The 19,205-nt window shown below is 38.4% G+C and overlaps 1 protein-coding gene across 1 annotated transcript in view; it reads left to right on the plus strand.

Annotated features, from left to right (window-relative positions):
* Positions 1–17,838, plus strand: part of VPS50 (VPS50 subunit of EARP/GARPII complex) — a 120,361-nt gene extending 102,523 nt beyond the window's left edge. The window contains exons 23-28 of the mRNA XM_043871663.1: positions 5,154–5,302; positions 6,557–6,653; positions 8,077–8,235; positions 11,391–11,512; positions 13,277–13,466; positions 17,126–17,838. Coding sequence (XP_043727598.1) covers positions 5,154–5,302; positions 6,557–6,653; positions 8,077–8,235; positions 11,391–11,512; positions 13,277–13,466; positions 17,126–17,245 — 837 coding nt within the window. The 3' untranslated portion in view covers positions 17,246–17,838. The remainder of the gene's footprint in view (positions 1–5,153; positions 5,303–6,556; positions 6,654–8,076; positions 8,236–11,390; positions 11,513–13,276; positions 13,467–17,125) is intronic.
* The last annotated feature ends 1,367 nt before the right edge of the window (positions 17,839–19,205 follow it).

Genomic DNA, 19,205 nt, shown 5'->3' on the forward strand with positions numbered 1-19,205 from the left:
TATGTAAGAGTGGCGGGTCCTGGTAAGTGCCAAGTAGAAAATGAAGCAGGGTGATGGGACAGTGCTCTTCAGACAGATATGAATAAAGTGAGAGAGCCCTGTGTAGATATTTCGTGTGAGCACTGTTTATGCAGAGGAAATAACCTGTATCTGTCTCAGCTAGTCCCCTTTAAATTTGGAGATCTTTTTGCCCAGTACTTATTTTTAAAATATACATTCATATTCATAGCACTTACTTTAGTACACAGCATCTCTTCAATATATGTATATAAAGTAAATGAATAAACTTGAATCCTTGAGTTTGGTGTCACCTGGATTAACCTGACTTTTCTTGGTCTTGTTTTTGGTTTTCTTGGTCTTGTTGCCCACTTAATCCTGATCTTCATTTGCAGAGTCAAAGCTTGTTTGACACAGTCATCAATTTTTTTTTCTGTATCTTTTTTTTTGGTTTTGTGTAAAATCCATCATTGACTTTCAGCCCTGTTGGCATTTATCTGTTTCAATTTTGCTTCTCCTTGTTTGACACTGAGTATGACCTTGACCTGAAGATCTTGTTTTCCAGATCTTAGCCCACAGCTGAATTTTTTCTTGTCTCTGGCTGAATGCCTGATGATAGATGGGCCAAAATATACCACTAGAGTCATTCACGCTGGTGTTTCTCTGGTAGCTCTGCTAGCTACTAGCTTATGATTGTCAAGCCACAGTTCCAGATCTGACCCTTGAGGTGTGGATTTAATACAGTGTGTAATGAAAGAGCATGATCCGGTAAATAGTGACCAAACTAGCTGTTCCTTAAGACAAGCTGTCACCCATCTACTATTAACAATGCATCTGTAGCATCTGTCAGACCAGCTCTTGATGCATTGGAGACCTTTTGTCCTGGTGGTTTGTGGTTTAGTCGCTAAGTCATGTCCAACTCTTACGATCCCATGGAGTGTAGCCTGTCAGGCTCCTCTGTCCATGGGATTCTCCAGGCAAGAATACTGGAGTGGGTTGCCATTTCCTACTCCAGGGGATCTTCCCGACCCAGGAATCGAACCCGGGTCTCCTGCATTGCAGGCAGATGATTTACCAATCGAGTGATGAGGGAAGCCCCTAAATTGGTATAATTGTCAATTTTATAAATGCATTTTTTTTTTAAACTGGAGACAAACCCCTCCCTAATAAATAGATTTTTCCTTTGGTACCTTGTCTTTTAAAGATATTTATTTGTTTATTTTTGGCTGCACTCTGGGTCTTTATTGCTGTGCACGGGCTTCTCTAGTTGCGGCCCAGCGGGGCTGCTCTTCGCTGTGGTGTGCGGGCTTCTCGCTGCGATGCCTTCTCTTGTCGCAGGGCATAGGCTCTAGGCTCACGGGCTTCCGTAGTTGGGGCACGTGGGCTCAGTACTTGTGGAATGTGGAATCTTCCCAGACCAGGGGTCAAACCCGTGTCCCCCTGCATTGGCAGTTGGACTCTCAACCACTGGGAGAGTTCCTAAAGATATCTTTTTTTAAGACCTTATTCTTCCGCACCTTGGACCAGAAGCCTGTGCAGGCTGTAAGCCCCTCAGTCTGTAAGGAGCACCGACCTTGGACAGAGCCTCTCCGGAGTCCTGACTCCTCTGATGGATAGGGCTCTACAGCAGCACACCGGAAGTTTTTCTGAGAATTCCCATTAGTTTCCAGTGGTTTGCATGTTAAATTGTCACTCATACTGATAAGCATTGCTTTATTATTTTAAAAAATATATTTGTTGTTTACTCGACCTTGATCTCAGGTTTCCATAAGCTGGTATATAAATCATCTTCATTAATTTGCATCTACACTGGCAGAGAACATTAATTGGTTTCTTGCTATTCAATATATTTCTTGTCTGTCAAAACAAATTATAGCCTAATCAATCTGAAACCACTGGATGGAAGTAGTATTTTTTCTTCATATTTCTGCTGTGTGTTCCTTAAAACTTTAATAAACACTTTTGGGGTAATTTTCTCCATATATATTTTTTAAGTTTTGCTTGTCTTTAAGCTGTAAAAGGCAGAATCAAATCATCGTGTTCTTTAAAACGCCACCTGAAACTGTTTATCATGTAAATTCACTGTAAACTAAGAAAATTTGTTTGACACATGAAATAAAAGTCTAAAAAAAATGGTCTAATAGTGAACAAGTAGGAAAGAGGGCTGGCATAGGTGGTGGTGGTACCAGAAATGTGAATTTTTAGTTATCTACCTGGTGATGCTATAAATTGTTTGCTTTAAGACCTTTGGCCAACTTTGAATCTTTGATAAGAAAAATTGTATTCTAAATTGATCCAGAGAAGTCCATAAATATGAACTTTCTTTGTGTTAGTACATTAGTGGCAGAAAAAGCTATAAATGTAACTTGCATTGTGAGAATAAAGATGACAGTTTCGTTTCTTAAAGTCTTCAGAGGGCTGTATATCCTTTCCTTACTCTCCTGGTGTGAGCTGAAACATGGGTCCTCTTTAGAAGCTTTTCCATTTAAGGGCGCAGTAAGCACATACCATTTGCTTATGTCATGTTGACATCTTGGTGACTTTCTTGCTCTTCTTGAGCATGTTTCCCCAAATGGGTCTGTTTTGAAGGTAGACCCATCAAGACTTGTTGATGGGTTACAAGAGGACTTGACACTGAGAAGCGTCAAGGATGGCAGCCGACTTCTGGAGCCTGTGCCATCAGTGGGGTGGATAAGGCTAAAGGAGCCACATGTTTTAGGAGGACATCAGGGGTTCAGTTTCAGATATGTTAAATCAGCTGAAGATGAGAGACTGGTCAGGGCTTAAATTTTGAGCTGCTGGCATGTGGATGGCATTTAACTCTGTTAGACTGGATGAAATTGTGTAGGGAGTAGAATATCAGTAAGAGAAGTGTCAGGAATTAAGGCAGGAGCACTGCTGGGTTCAGAGGTCGGGAGGAATATTCAGAGATGGATATTCAGAGTTGACTGTTGGACTTGGCCCTAAGGAGGCCAGTGGATACTTGGCTAACTCTTTTCTTTGGAGTGAAGCAGACAAACACCTGATGGGAATGAATGGGCTTGAAAGAGAATAATAGAGTAAGAGAAGATTCTTACTATCCTCTCCATCAGTGAAACTGAGGAGGGTCTGCTCATGCCAAGAGGCATGCCAGGAACTTAGGTACAAAGAGGGTGAAATTGGTCCCTCCCTCGGGAACTCACAACACTGTAAGGAGGAGCAACCACTGATAGACTGTGCTGTATGCCGCATACAGGTACACAGATAGATAATGGTAACACACGCAAATTTCTTGGGAGAGTGAGAAATTTATAGGAAAGAGGTGAATATGAGCTCACACTTAAAAAGTGAAGTAAGAGTAGGAAGACAAGGAGAAAAGAGCTCTGGAGCGTCAGTGCGACCGGTGTAACAAGTATTCCGGTGTGACCAGATCTCAGGGTGCAGAGATCATCTGGAAACAAGACTGGCAAGGTGGTAAAGGAGTGATGTCGTGGCAGCAAGTTTAGGCTTTTTCTCCACAAGGAAGGGATGGTCAGTTGTGATTTTTAAATGATGGACTGGTGTGATCACATGTCCATTTTAGAAAAATCACCTAGGTATTATTGAAAAATAAACCAGTGTGGAAAGTGGGGTAGACACAGGAGAAGCTAAAGGGACTATTAGGGGACTTTTAGAATGGGTCCGGTCAGGAATGTTGTGGGGCCTTGGTCCTGATGAAGTAATGACATGAGGCAGAAACAGACAAGAGAGTTGTCTGTTAAGGCATGATGGAGGTGAGAAGAAAGGGGATTCAAGAGTGATTCTAAGGTTTTTTACTTGGACAGTCCAGTAGGTGGTGATTAAATAGCCACCGGAATTAAATTATTAAATATAATAGCCCAGGCAACCAATTGGTACAAAACAGTATGAAATTTTATGACTGTTTGTTTGTTTGACAATAGTGGGGTAATTTTTTTTACTTTTTAGTAGAAAGAAATAAATAATGGAGCCATGACAGTGATTAACTTGCATAGTTTCCTTATCTTGATCGTCCTGAGAGAAAACACAGTTGTTCACAAAATGATGGCTTTTAAATGCTAATTGAGTAATTAGAGATTGAAGAGAGACAGTACCTTTAGTAGAAGACAGGCTATTAAAAAAAACTAAAGAATAAAACCATTTTCTAACTTGAAAGGTTTTATAATGTATTATCTCCATTTTCCTAAATTTATAAACCTATTATGCTCCCAGAGTTCTATGCATTTGATGTCTCTTTTTTTCTATAAGGCAAATGTTAAGAGATTTGTGATTACAAAATTGATTTAAAAATTAATCTAGATTTACATTTTGTACACTTCTAGCTTTGTTTATATTCAATTTTTGTGCTATAATTTTCTTCAGGGATCTTTTAAGGCTCAGCCCACTCGTCTCTTTGGACATCCCTTTCTTTTATTTCCATCTGCCATCTTTCTGCAGATCAGTAATCTATCCGTGAAAGTGAAAGTGAAGTCGCTCAGTCATGTCCGACTCTTTGCGACCCCATAGCATATAGCCTACCAGGCTCCTCTGTCTATGGAATTTTCCGGGCAAGAGTACTGGAGTGGGTTGCCATTTCCTTCTCCAGGAGATCTTCCCAACCCAGGGACTGAACCCGGGTCTCCCGCATTGTAGGCAGATGCTTTACCATCTGAGTCACCAGGGAAATCCCAATCTATCCATAGACATATACAATAGAGTTGATTCTATTTCAGTTTAGAACTACATTTTAGTCCTACCTTCTTGGGAATATACCAAGGTTACCTTGGTTAAAACTTCAATGTGAAAGGGTTGATCACACTACAGTTTTTTGGATTTTAACAGCTTAATCCTGGTGGGGCAGTCTCTTTTTCAACATTTACAAGTTCTTGAAAGACTTCTCACTGTTGTCTCTATGAAATATTTGTCACTTCGTAAGGATTTCTTGTTTGACCACGTTTAGAAAAATATTATATGGAGTTGGGTCACTTTCCTTTAGTATAACAAGGAAAGTTCTAGTAATTACGAACTATAAAAGGAGGGAAAAAGAACTGAAGTTAAGTGTAATTAACATATGCCTGAGAGCATTTTAATTATGGTCCCAGTTTTGTAACACTGTGTGGTTTATTGCTCTGAGATTTGCTATTTCAGGCTGTGTGTGTGTATGTGTGTTGTGTTTTCAGGACGTTTCAGCTGACCCCACTGCCACGCTCACAGCAGCAGAAGAGAGAAAGGAGAAGGTACCAAGTCCTCACCTCAGTCACCTAGTGGTTCTGACATCTGGGGACACGTTGTATGGGTTGGCAGAAAGAGTGGTCGCCACAGAATCCTTGTAAGTTATTAAAAATCAGTTGCTTTGTCATTAAATATTTAAGAAAGATGATAAAAGTAAGCAGTGTAGTCTGTATTACTTAAATTACTCAGTAGTTCTGAGAAATATGTCCTAAGATAGAGTCCCAGTCGATTTTTAAAATTGCATGGTTGAGTTTTAGGTGTATAAATGGAAGAAGGGAAATCTTTTAAGGTTTGTTCTTTGGCAGCATCATCCTTGCTTTAAGTGAGACTTCAGAAAAACATGTTACAGCATGCTGGTACTGTTTAGTCACTCAGTTGTGTCCGGATTCTTTGTGACCACATGGACTGTAGCCCACCAGGCTCCTCTATCCAGGGAATTCTCCAGGCAAGAATACTGGAGTGGATTGCCATTTCCTTCTCCAGGGGATCTTCCTGACCCAGCAGTCGAACCTGTGTCTCATGCTTTGGCAGGCGGATTCTTTACTCTGAGCCCCCAGGGAAGCCCATGTTATAGTATAGTTCTTTATATTTTCCCATTGAATTATGATTCTAGAGAAACTGTAGTTACACTGTCAATTTAGTATTAAATGTAGTTGATCCTTGACCTTTGTAAATCACCAAGTTCTTTAATAAAATTAAACCGTATAACTTCTTCCATAACATGTGGGCATGACTGAGCAACTGAGCATACAGTCAGACAGAATACTCTGAGTTTTTGTGTATATAACAAAAGGTAGGGAAAGATAGAATGACTGCCAGCAGTCTTCCAGCTGAGTGACTCCCATTCATGCACACCAGCCTCCTGCCCTGAAGTTCATGTGTATGCCTCAGCCAAGTTCTAGTTTATTTCATGTTATGAATGTTTGGGTTATTTTTGAAAAGCACCAGGCATCAAATCTGTGAATTCATGGGTCTGCTGTGTATAATTTACCTGGGATCTTTGAAAGAAATCTTTTCAAAAAATACTATTGTATTCTTTTTTCTATCTTTTGCGTTGTCACTGCTCATATCTTATATGCAAAGCAGCGTAACTGTATACCTTGTAGTAACCAGCTTAGCTCCCTTGAAGTCACGCTTCTTTCACATCAACTCACGTTCAGTGGTAACTCAGCATTAATTCTTGTGTGAATTGTAAATGAGTGTGTCAAGTGGCCATGCACGGTCATTCTTTAAAATGGAAAATAACTTTGTTAAACTTTTGGTCAGAGATCTTAAAGATTAGTTACACAAAAGTATTGACAGGCTCTAAATCCTGTGTTTCATTTACATGTGGGTTCTTCACTCCCTTTAGGGTATTCTTGGCTGAACAGTTTGAGTTCCTTCAGCCTCATCTGGATGCTGTGATGCCTGCAGTCAAAAAGCCCTTTCTTCAGCAGTTTTATTCTCAGGTCAGACGTGTCTGGTGTATCCTTTCGACTGTGAGCAAGATAAGACTGTCACATGTTGTTTATTTTTTTATTTTTTGCTAATGATCAGTGTCTCAACTTCAGGAGAGCTGGATTAGAGTGTTTATTTATTCATGAATTCCTGTATTAACTAGATACTTATTGAACTCCTCATATAATGTTTAGTCTCGTGAGAGCCAGTTAAAACTGTATTACACTAGTGTGTTAGTACATATGGAAAATAGACAGCCAGTGGGAATTTGCTGTACCACTCAGGGAACTTAGACCAGGGCTCTGTGACCCCCTGGATGGGTGGGGTGGGAGGTGGGAGGGAGGCTCAGTAGGGAGGGGGCATATTTATAGCTGTGGCTGATATTTGCAGATGTATGGCAGAAACGAACACAATATTGTAATTATCCTTCAATTAAAAATAAAGAAAAAAACCCTATTACGGTAAACTATAGTTCTGGGAAAGAAACAGGGCAGGGTATTTAACCTTGACTAGAGATGGGGCGGGTATAATTGGCAGAGAAATGCTGTCTTGAGGAAGTGATGTTTTAACTGGACCAAACAGAAAGAGATTGAGTCAGGAGTATATATATATTTTTTAATCTGTGCTTTTGATATACTTTCATTGTAGGTTTATATAATTTTTATTTTTAAAAGTTCTACAATTTGTTTTCTATTGGAGGATAATTGCTGTATAATGTTGCATTGGTTTCTGCCATACAACAACACAAATTGCCCTTAAGGGGTATATTTCGACTGAGGCAGTGGCCTATATGAAGACCCACAGGTGGGAGAGAGGCATGGTGGAGCTGAGGAAGATCCAGATTCTTAGACGAGGGAAAAGGGGCGGTGATGAGAAAGACGGCTGGAGTGAGTAAGCTGAAGTTTCGTGACATCCAGCGCTCCCAGCTGGGAGCTGGACATTGCTCCAAGGGTGCTGAGAAGCTGTTGGAGGATTTCAGAGAGGTGATGAATAGCACAGTGAGGTGTGTGTTTTGGAAAGAGAGCTTCGGGGGTGGTGTGGAGAACGGACTTTAGATGGCAAACCTAAAGACAGGAGACCAGCTTGAAGACTTTTGGACTACTTCAGGTAAGAGATGGTCGGATCTTGAGTTGCAGTGTGGGAATGGGAATGGAAATGGAGAAAAGCAAAAGAATTTAAGAAATGTTTGCTCATCTCCATGAAAATCTGTAGTTTTACTGTTGTATTGTCAGTGGACTAAAGCATATTGAATGTCTCAAAATTATGTTTTGAGTAAGATCTTTGCCCACAAGTTAAAGTATTTTCATAATTTTTATCTCCAAATGTATAGTGTTTTATTTTCAGATACGATGTATACTAGAAATGGGGGCAAAATAGTTTTTATAAATTTGATACTTTTAGAAAAATTTTGTTTTTCTGTGAAATTTATTTCAGACAGTCTCAACGGCCAGTGAACTACGCAAACCAATTTACTGGATTGTAGCTGGTAAAGCCATTGATTATGAACAGATGCTGCTCCTAATGGCTAATGTGAAATGGGATGTAAAAGAAATTATGTCACAGCACAACATATATGTAGATACACTGCTAAAGGCAAGTATTCTGGGAAACACCTTTGTTAAAGATGTTTATAGTATGGAACTATTCCTGTAATTGCAGTCACTCTAAAGTCGTGAGATTATGGTTTTTATCATATTTGAGCATTCTTGTGATATTAAAGCTCCTGAGTTGGGTTTGGATTTCCTTCCAAATTCTGTGTTCTTTTAGACCCAAGAATACTTTGCAGATTTTGTCTTTGCTCACAAGTTTCCCATTTTGAGTTAGAGTTTGTTTAATGTGTCTTGGCTGCCTTTCATATTACATAATCTCGATAGCCATGGCTGTAGAGACAAGAAGACATTTCTATAGGTGTATTTATATTCATTGGCAAGAGATCATACTCCTGGCTATTCTAGTTGGTTTTTCCCAGAAATCACATTAACTTTTGCTATGTGTTATGCAAACATCATTGTGTTTAATGACTTACATTTGTAAGTTTTCTGAAAAGAAGTATAGTTGTTGTTTTTTTTCATTTATGTATCAAGAGATATTTATAAATCATCTGACATGTGTCGAAAACTGATCTAGCTGCTAGCAATATAGTTAGTTGTGAATTAAGAAGCTTAATGTGCCACCAGGGTATTTATATGCTAGAGCAGGGACAACAGTAAAGAGATACGTAATATATAATTATCAGGTGGTGAATAGTCTTGTGAAAAAATCTCCAGCAGAAGAGGGATAGAGAGTGGCAGAGTGTTGTGGGGGAGGAATACCATATATTTCCTTGTGGTCAAAGAAGGACTCAAAAGTGATAATGAGAGGCCTGAAGGAAGGGAGGCAATGAACCATGAGCATGTCTGAGGTGAGGAAAGCGCAACTGAGAAAAGGAAAACAGCTTTCAGAAAAGTGTTACTCTTCGTATTTGTCAGCGAAAAGAAAGTTGGCCCTTCCTGGCTCCCTATTTATCTCATTTACTCAAACATTCTTACCTACTTCATCCAAGGCAGTAAATAATAGCCTGGAATACTTGAGAACCAGTCAACAAACCCAGAGATCAAAGCAGAGATAGCAGCCGAATTCATCTGGGGTGCCAACTCCCAGCGTGTGTAGGATTGTTCTGGAGGGCTGGGTTGAGGACTTGAAGACGGTCCTCAGAGTCAGGGAACTAGGGGTGCCGAGATCAGTTAAAAGTGTCCAGGTGTTAGCACAAGATCTGCACGTGCTCGATAATTGCAACCCTGGAAGGACTTTGATTTCTCGAGCACCCAGGAGACTTCAGCTGGGAATTTTAATTTGGAATATAAAAGATACATGTAATTTATAATCACACTTTTTTGAACGGTTCTATTTTTGAAAAGTTGATTCTGTTTTTTAAAACCTGCTAATTATAGTACTTGGGCTTCCTTAAGGTGGCTCAGCGGTAAAGAATCCACCTGTCAATGCAGGAGACTTGGGTTCCCTGAGTCGGGAAGATCCCCCGGAGGATGAAAATGGCAACCCACTCCAGTATTCTTACCTGGAGAATTCTATAGACGGAGGAGCCTGGTGGGCTATAGTCCATTGGGTTGCAAAGAGTTGGACACAACTTAGCACTAAACAACAACAATTACATTACTTATGGAGATGCAAGAAAAAAGAGACTTCTGCCCTCAGCAAATATATATATATATACACATATATATATATATATATTAGAAAGAGACCATTTGCTTCAATTAGTCTTAATTTCAAGAAATATTATAAGAAAGAGCCAGTGTTACTGAGATTATTAACCTGAACTCAAGTTTCAGCAGTTTACGACTTTCTCTCATAAGGGAACTTTTATGATGAATTTTGTTTTTTTTGTTACTTTCCCAAGTCCAAACCTTTAGGTAAAAGCAGTCTGCATTTGTTGCCCCAAATGGATCATAAGTAAAATGAAATAATTTTATTATTCATGTAACAATAAGCATTCTTGAAGATTGGATTTAGCAATGAGTAGAATGGCATTTTATATAATAAGCATATAAATTTATCTTTAAAATATTAATAAAAAGTATTGTGACTTTTAAAATCTAAAGCAGCTTTCACTGTAGTGAAGCATAAATCTGGTAGCAAATACTATTGGTTCTGCTAGATTCATGAAATGAAAAAAGGGGAAGAGCAATTACTTATTTACTTTGATTTTCAAAAGTAAGCTTAATGGATTGAAGACCCACTTCTTTCTCATAAATAATTAAAACTTGTCAAAGAATTAATCATCAAAAAAATTGTGATCTAGGAAGTAGCTAAGGATAACACAACCATCATGTAATAGTAGCTTCACTGGTGATGATCAGATTAGATTTTTTTTCTAACCTGTGTGTTATTTGAACACATTGTCAGTCTTGACTTGTTCCATATTGCATAGCTTCTTTATTGAGGAAACTAAGGAAAAAAATACTGTTTTAAGGGCTGTTAAATTTATTTGAACTGTATTGTCAAGAAAGAATCAACAGCATTTACTTTTGTTAATGAACATATTTAGATGATAATAGTCCAAAGAAATCAGAAATATAAATTTATTGAAGGGTGAGCCATCTGCTGTTTTCATGTTGTTAGTATTGTCTAAATTATATATGTTTTTATTTTTAGGAGAGTAGTATTATAAAAGGTACTGATGAGTAATAAAAATGTTCAGTTTTTCTATAGGTAATGAGATAATATGGAGCTTTTTTGGTGCTGAAAATTTACAGCTATTATATGACTTGACTCTTTCAGTATGTAATCATTTATTGACACTTACTTTAAAAGAATGTTTAGGAAAGAGAATAATTTATCAGACTGCTCTCTAACAAGTATAGCTACAAATTACAAATAGTTTACTCTGAGTTGAAACCTCATTAAAACATTTTTTTTTAAAATCTGGGTCTCTTGAAGATATTTTTAAAGACATACTAGTTATTAAGCCTTTTAATTCATACTGACAGTCATAGAAAATTTGAGATGTAGAAACATTTGAATATTGTTTAATCAGTTAATGGCACTTACTTCTTTTGAGAGGAAATGTAGTGTGCTCTATATTACAACATGATTAGTCAATTTCATATACTTCACAGTAAGTCCAAATTAGCTTGGTCTTTATCTCTTTTTGTTTTACTTGATTTCATTCTGAGTCTTTTAGGTTTTTTTTGCCTCTAAGATGGGAAAGCATTATGATTGTATTCACATATGGCTATGATTTTTCTTAGGAATTTGAGCAGTTTAACATGCGGTTAAATGAAGTTTCTAAGAGAGTTCGGATACCCTTGCCTGTGTCTAATATACTTTGGGAACATTGTATACGCCTGGCTAATAGAACTATTGTGGAAGGGTAAGTTTTCCATGAAAGCATATCTGATTCTTCAGTCATAATATATGAATAACATTATGTGTTATCACAACAGATGCAGAGAATAGATAAGAGATAGTGATAAATGTCAGACAGTCTCATTATAATAATTCAGAGACCGTAAATCCCACTGTGTCCCTTTTTTTCTTTCTGATGACTTAGAATCAACTAGTTGAGGAGTGAGGAATGTACCAGCTAATGGTTATCTGAAAGTTAAACTATTATTACCAAATATAATTATGCTGATGATTATTATACATCCTGTTCATTGATTACTGTTTGTCATTTATTGGACCAAGCCCTTCAAGCCCTTCACAGGATTCTATCACCAAATCCTAACATAAACTCTTTTTGGTAGTACTGTTCTCTGTTTTGTCAACAGAAAGATAGCCTTGCCCAAGAAAATCAAGGCTACAGAGGTTAAGTAACTTGTCCAAGTTCACCCAGTCTTTGAAATGCAGAGAAGGCTTAATATCTCCTAATTTTCTCATGGCAAAATCAGTCCTCAAAACCACTATATCACTGCTCAGAGTATCATTATTATATCCTTGTAAACCATATAAATCTTTCATATGTTGAGTTTACAGATCAAAAGTAATTTTCCCACTTACTCAGAGGTCATGCTTACTCTGTCCATAACATCGGGAACACAAATAAGAATTAGTAATACATTTAAAATATACCTGGAAAGCAAGCTTCTATTTCAAAGACCACTCACAGTGATCTAGAATGGCACATCAGTTGAATTTTCACACTGTCGTTCATCTGATTTCCCTCAGTTCTTATTTGTTACAGAAAAGAGTGTGTCAGAAAGTGGAAGGTGATGGTGACAAGCTGACAACAGCCGTGGCATTCTGTATTGAAGTCAGCAATGCTGTAAATCCCAAGATGTTTCTGTATCAGCAGTCATGGCTGGATTTCACTGTTAATAAATTTGTTTAATAGTAAGAATAGTGACAAACAAATATTGTATATTTCAATATAAACACTTTATTAAAAAATAAAAAAGCTTTATCACTTTAAATAATATAAGCTAGTCTTCTTGCAGATTTTCTTAGGGAAAGTACCTCATCTCCTCAGATTGAATTCTCCACATTTTATGTGATGGAAGGAATGAGACACTGACTTAATGAATAATAAAATTGTACTGTTAGGGTTAACAAATGTATTCTTATTACTAGTCCACCTTAGAACATGCAATTTTTTAGTAGTGTGGGGTCTCAGAAATAAGTCTATAAAGGTGTTTTATTATGAGAAATATGTATATACTTTCTATGCTTCTGTTTCTTAGGTTTGCTGAGTGTTTATGGAAGAGTTATTTCATTTGTTTTCTTTGCATTGAGTAGTTATATTGAACAGTTCTATGAAGCTAACTTGAGAATATTCATAGCTTAATTTTATAAATAATTCTTGGCAGCCAGATTAACTTAAATGTCAGTTTAACTTTCTTATAGATGAGTATGTTAATTGATTTTATAGAACTCTGGCCTGTAGAACAGCAAAGAACCTTAGAAGTTGCTTGATCTCTTTGCTTTGCAAATGAGAAAACTGAGGCCCAGATAAGTAAAATGATTGCTGAGTGACAGGGCCCAAATACAACACAGTCCTTCTGACTCAGCACTTGCGTCCTCTTTTTTCTTATGGCATCTCAGCAAATGTGGGTTAGAGAAAAGTTTAATAAGTGCCTAAAGGTTTCTTTTCCTAACCATCCCATCACTTGTGTTTTTTTATTATCGTGTATCTTAGATACGCCAATGTCAAGAAGTGTAGTAATGAGGGTCGTGCCTTGATGCAATTGGATTTTCAACAGTTTTTAATGAAACTTGAAAAGCTAACTGATATTAGACCCATTCCGGATAAAGAATTTGTGGAAACCTATATTAAAGCATACTACCTAACTGAGAATGACATGGAACGCTGGATCAAAGAGCACAGGGTGAGAGCTGAGAAGCAGTTAATTAAATTTTTATTCTTTGTCTTTTGTGTTGTTCTTGTGTGGTATGTTAGATAATTCAAAATCATATGGATGAAACAGAAACTTTCTTTTTTTGGTAGCATGGACTACTTAGGCCAGTTCTTTACCATATTCACATTGTGTCTGTGCAACACCCTTTGCCTCATCAGATCCTTTTGAGACTTTGTGAACTGTAACAGTAATTATCTGGAAAAACAGAGTCTGAACTTTAGCTGTGTTTGTCCTGCAACTGTGTTGTAGGAAAAGATCTGAAGTTGGTAAACTTCAGGACAAATACAGGAACATTGAAATGATTCTCAAGCTCAAGTCTGTATATAATTTTTAGAAAGCTGGAGTGGATTGCCATTTCCTTCTCCAGAGGATCTTCTGACCGAGGGATTGAACCATGTCTTCTGCATCTCCTGTGTTGGCAGGCAGGTTCTTTACTGCTACCACCACCCGGGATGGCATCACCAACTCGATGGACATGAATTTGAGCAAGCTGCAGGAGTTGGTGATGGACAGGGAAGCCTGGCGTGCTGCAGCCCATGGGCTCTCAAAGAGTCAGGCATGACTGAGCAGCTGAACTGAACTGAATTGATGTATAACTTAAACCTTCTAGCCATCAACAATGATGTTCTGAACACACTGACCTGTAGTAATGTTGATTGGATTTGTTGTTTAGTTGCTAAGTCATGTCCAACTCTGTGACCCCATGGACTATAGCCCACCAGGTGCCTCCATCTGTGGGATTTCCCAGGCAAGAATACTGGAGTGGGTTGCCATTTCCTTCTCCAGGGGATCTTCCCAATGCAGGGATCGAACCCACGTCTCTTGCATTGACAAGCAGATTCTTTACCATTGAGCCACCAGTGAAGCCTACTGATTGAATATACTAATATTTATTATTTAAATAGCTCAATTTAACTTCATCCTACATTAGATTTTACCTGAAGTATAGATAAAATTGTTTTTCTTTTGTGTGAGTATATAGATATGTAGAGAAAAATACTACATGTACTAAGTGTTATTTAAGATTCTGAATTTTTGACACAGTTCAAGTCAACATGTATCACCAGAGAATACTCAATACGAGGAGCTTTTTGATATGATTGTTATATCATTTGTCTAGTTAGGCAGTATATGAAGATGGGTTTAATGAAAATATGGAAAGTGTTGAAATCTTCACTGAATCTTATTCCATCAATAACTCTAGCATTCACATGCTATAAACATCATAGGTGAAAGTTATGTAAGTTTTTATTTCATCTGACTGGGTAAGGAAGTAAGGAATTATTTATATTTATCAGGCACATCCTTTCTAGTTTCAGCACTTTAGAAAAAGGAAGTGAGGTTTAGTCTGCACCATTAACCTGAATTTTGTGTTGATGTGCCCACCATAGGGCAGTTTCAGATCTTTGACAGCAAAATAGAAACGTACATCTTTCCAGTGATTTTGATCAGTACACCAAACTGAGAGATGTCAGCACTTTTTGTCTCATTGACCTCTGTCATTTGAGGAACAAGATGCTAGATCACATGCAGATAAACTGCTGAATGTGGCTAGAATCCATTTCATAACTTAAGCTGTTAACACTTTGGAGTTGGTATTGAGGAAGGGATTTATTTGATGTAAGAAAGATGCCCATTTTAAGGTTTCTTCTTTTGATACAGTAGGCTAACGTTTTTTTATTGTTGTTGTTCAATCTCTGAGTCGTGTTCAACTCTTTGTGACCCCATGAACTGCAGCACGCTAGGTTTCCCCGTCCTTCACTATTTCCCAGAGTTTGCTCAAAGTCATGTCCATTGAGTCAGTAATGCCTTCCAACCATCTCATCCTCTGTCATCCTCTTCTCCTCCTACCTTAAATCTTTCCCAGCATCAGAGTCTTTTCCAGTGAATCAGTTCTTCACATCAGGTGGCCAAAGTATTGGAGCTTCAACTTCAGCATCAGTCCTTCCAATGGGTATTCAGGACTGATTTCCTTTAGGATGGACTGCTTTGATCTCCTTGCAGTCCTAGGGACTCTCAAGAGCCCTCTCTAGCACCACAATTCGAAAGCATCAATTTTTTAGCACTCAGCGTTCATTATGGTCCAACTCTCATATCTGTACGTGACTACTGGCAAAACCATAGCTTTGATCATACGGACTTTTGTCAGCAAAGTGATGTCTTTGCTTCTTAATATGCTGTCTAAGTTTTTCATAGCTTAGTGTTTCAGAAGAGCTTTACTCACTGATAATTGTAATACAGTGAAATTTTCCTTTCAGCAAGATGGCCCTGTTTTCTAGAGCTCTTTCCACAGTGCCTGGTGTGGTGCCTAGGTGGCACTTCCTAAATGTTGAGTCATCACTTGAGAGAATTCACCAGGTGTTGACAGGTGCTCTCAGAGATCAGACACACAAACTGAGCAGTTTGCTGAATTATTAAAAAGAACTCTTTCCTGTATTTTGAAGATGTACTATCTTTAATGTTGTCTCCAGTGAAGACATGTTCTTTTCTCATTAGATGATAGAACACAGCTCTTTCCCTTGCTGAACTCTTGGTCTTAATTCTCCAGAACCAAATCAAGATGTAGAACTTTCTGATGAGTCCTGTTCATCATGCTCATCCTGACAACTTATCTGAAATCCAGGAACTAAATCAATTTGTACAGCAAAAAAAATACTTAGACAGTTGACCGTCAGAAAACATGGATTTGAACTGTACAGGTCCACTTATATACAGTTTTCTTCAACAGTGAATATCTACATTATCCTCAGTTGGTTAAATTCTTTAATATGGAGGGACATCGGATGAGGGGGGCCAGCTATAAATTGTGTGCAAGTTTTCCACTGTGTGGAAAGCACCCCTAATCCCTGAGTTGTTCATGGGTTAGCTGTGACTTCAATTTTACTTTCTAGCTACTGTTAAGATACAAGGGTTTAAGAACCAATAATTTTCTCATCTTTGTTATTACCTTATTCATTTGTTATGTCTCAGAAGAGTTGTTCTGTGTTTGGAGACTTTTTTTTCTTTTATCTAAAATGTGCAAAATGTGCAGTGCTAGAAGCTACTTACTTAGTAGCATTTTATTATATGTATATAAGTTCTTGAAATGTCGGTGTATTTTGATAACTTGATGACAAAGACCGTCACAGAAAGAGGCACAGTGTGTGATCTTAAAAATAATAAACATTGGTGTCTTATGTGCCACGTGAAGGGCTTCCCTGGCTCAGCGGGGCCTGACAGTGCAGGAGATGCAGGTTCATTCCGTGGTTTGGGAAGGAAATGGCAACCCACTCCGGTATTCTTGCCTGGAGAATTCCATGGACAGAGGAGCCTGGTGGGCTATACAGTCCGTGGAGTCACAGAGTCAGAAACAACTAGTGACTGAGCATGACTACATGCACGTGCCATATTAAAAAGATTCTGGTGGTTCCTGTTTCAAATTCATGCTGTAGATGCTCTTATTCCCTTATTACAACTCTGTAACCAGTTTGTTTTCCATGTCTCAGTTATAATTTCCACTGCTTTCCACTATTTGTAGTGTTCAGTAATTACCCACTGAGTCCTGATTATCTATCTGCCTGTTCTTTTTCTGCATTGATCACACACATGTGTATCAGTGTACTAAATTCGAATCTTCTTTTTTTGAGCAGGAGTATTCAACAAAGCAGCTGACCAACCTGGTAAATGTTTGCCTGGGATCCCACATCAATAAGAAAGCAAGACAAAAACTTCTCTCAGCTATAGATGATATAGACAGACCCAAAAGATAATGAACGCAGTTCTTTTTCCTCGGTGGCACTGATGGTCTCTCAGCACGCGTGACATGAAAGCCAGTTTTTCATGCGCTGCCGACAGCCGTCCTAAGAAAACTGTGCATGCTCTTTGCAGCTGAAAGTGGAAAACACTGAAGTTTATGTGGTCTTTGCAAATGATTTTTATATGCCGTGATCTCAGCTCTTCAATTTTTGGTCTCATTTGTTGTATTCCTTTCTTGAAATGATATTGCCTCATCGTAACTATTGTTACATGACTACAGTTACCCATTTTACTGAAGAATGTACTCTAAGTGTATGATCAGAAGGAACAGTGACCGTACACTCACGGGCGGTTTCGGAGAATGAATTTATGTTGGCATTTTTCTACCCTCAAATTTACTTCTTAATAAGTGTAATACGAGAGGGTTAATGTGTAATGTCTCTTAATTATGAACACTGCATGACAGTTGAAAAGTACATGTAAGCTAAATAGTTGAAAAATCAGTATGCTCTCTGTGTTTTTAAATGTCAATATTTCTGTTAGAGTTAATGACACAGTGATCATAAATGATGAAATTTAATAAATACTACACTCTAACATGATCAAATGAGACTGTGTTTTGGTATTTTTTCACAGCAGACAGATTGCATGAAAGTATAATGGAATTCCTTTTTTTTTTTTAAACCGTGTTCTAATTTTAATGGTCTTGTATCCTGAAATCAGTGTGAGAAGTAATTTCATTGGGTAAACCTCTTCAGCACCTGAGTGGCAAGCAGAATGGTGATTGTGGGACTTCCTTCTTCCCTCACTCCCTTTTTTTCTTTTTAAATAATGAAATTTTTTTTTTTCCTGTAAGCTTTGTTCTTTTTGAATTTAACTTTTGTCTTAGAACAGCAAAACCTGGCTTAGGTGATTCAGGGAAAGAACTGGCAGTTAGTCAGGCAGAGGTACAGGATCATATGTTCGCCATTCTTAAGTATCTGCTTTGTATCACAGATACAGTGTCAGTTAGCCGGTGATAAACTTTGGAACTAAGTTAGTTTTGAGTAACTGTGTCCTGTTACTCTGAAATCTTCTTTGAAGCTAAGGATCTTCTACCGTCACATATGACATGAAAATCAATTGCCTGTGCACTCCTGCCAGCTGTCTGCTAAGAAATTTTTTGCATATTCTTTCTGACGGGGGAGTAGAAGCTTTTGGTGTCGGTCCTGGATTACTTGACATGACCTGTAACATTGCTAGCTCACAGAATCCTGAAGCATCTCCTGAGAAAAGGGCCTTGGGTCCTGTGAGTCTTTGAGAGCTGAAGTCAGGGGCGCAGCGTGGCCCCTGATCAAGCACAGAGGTGACAAAGAGGTGATGGCCACTCAGCGTTGACTGGTCCCCGCAGATACCTGTAACTGGCGGGAGATGACACGAAGCACTTTGAGAATATGTCTGCGTGAGGGGAGCGAGTGTGGACCTGTGTCATGCATTTTTCGTTTTCCACCTCTCACTTCCCTGTTCATTTGCTGTCGATTAAACATTGACCGTAAATCTTCCCTCTTGTGAAAAGGCATGAACGTGGCTCCACTCATACACTCCACAGTGATCTTGTGGAACTAGACTGTGTGCTTGTAAGGTGGATCCTGCAGGTAACCGTTATCTGTGTGCAGCCACTTGTGGAAAGCGAACAGGAGATAAGCTTAGTCCTTGCGTTTAAATGCACGTTCAGCTGGGCAGGGGAAGAGCTAACCAGTCTCATTTATTTCTCAGTTGTTAGGCCCTGCTTACTTCTTCGTTTTCACATAGAGTTTGTAGTTGGTTTTCTTTCATTTCTACTTTAGTTCACTCCAGATTGTATGATCAGCAGTTATCTGCCTGGTAGGGTGTTTTCCTGGGTGATAACAATAGATACAGGAGAATTATTTATCTTGTTGGAGATAGCCATATCAGTTGGAGAGTCCTTTTAGCTCACCTGTACTTTGCTTTCCC

This window comes from Cervus elaphus, chromosome 18, assembly GCF_910594005.1.
Source record: "Cervus elaphus chromosome 18, mCerEla1.1, whole genome shotgun sequence".
In the NCBI taxonomy this organism is placed as follows: Eukaryota; Metazoa; Chordata; class Mammalia; order Artiodactyla; family Cervidae; genus Cervus; species Cervus elaphus.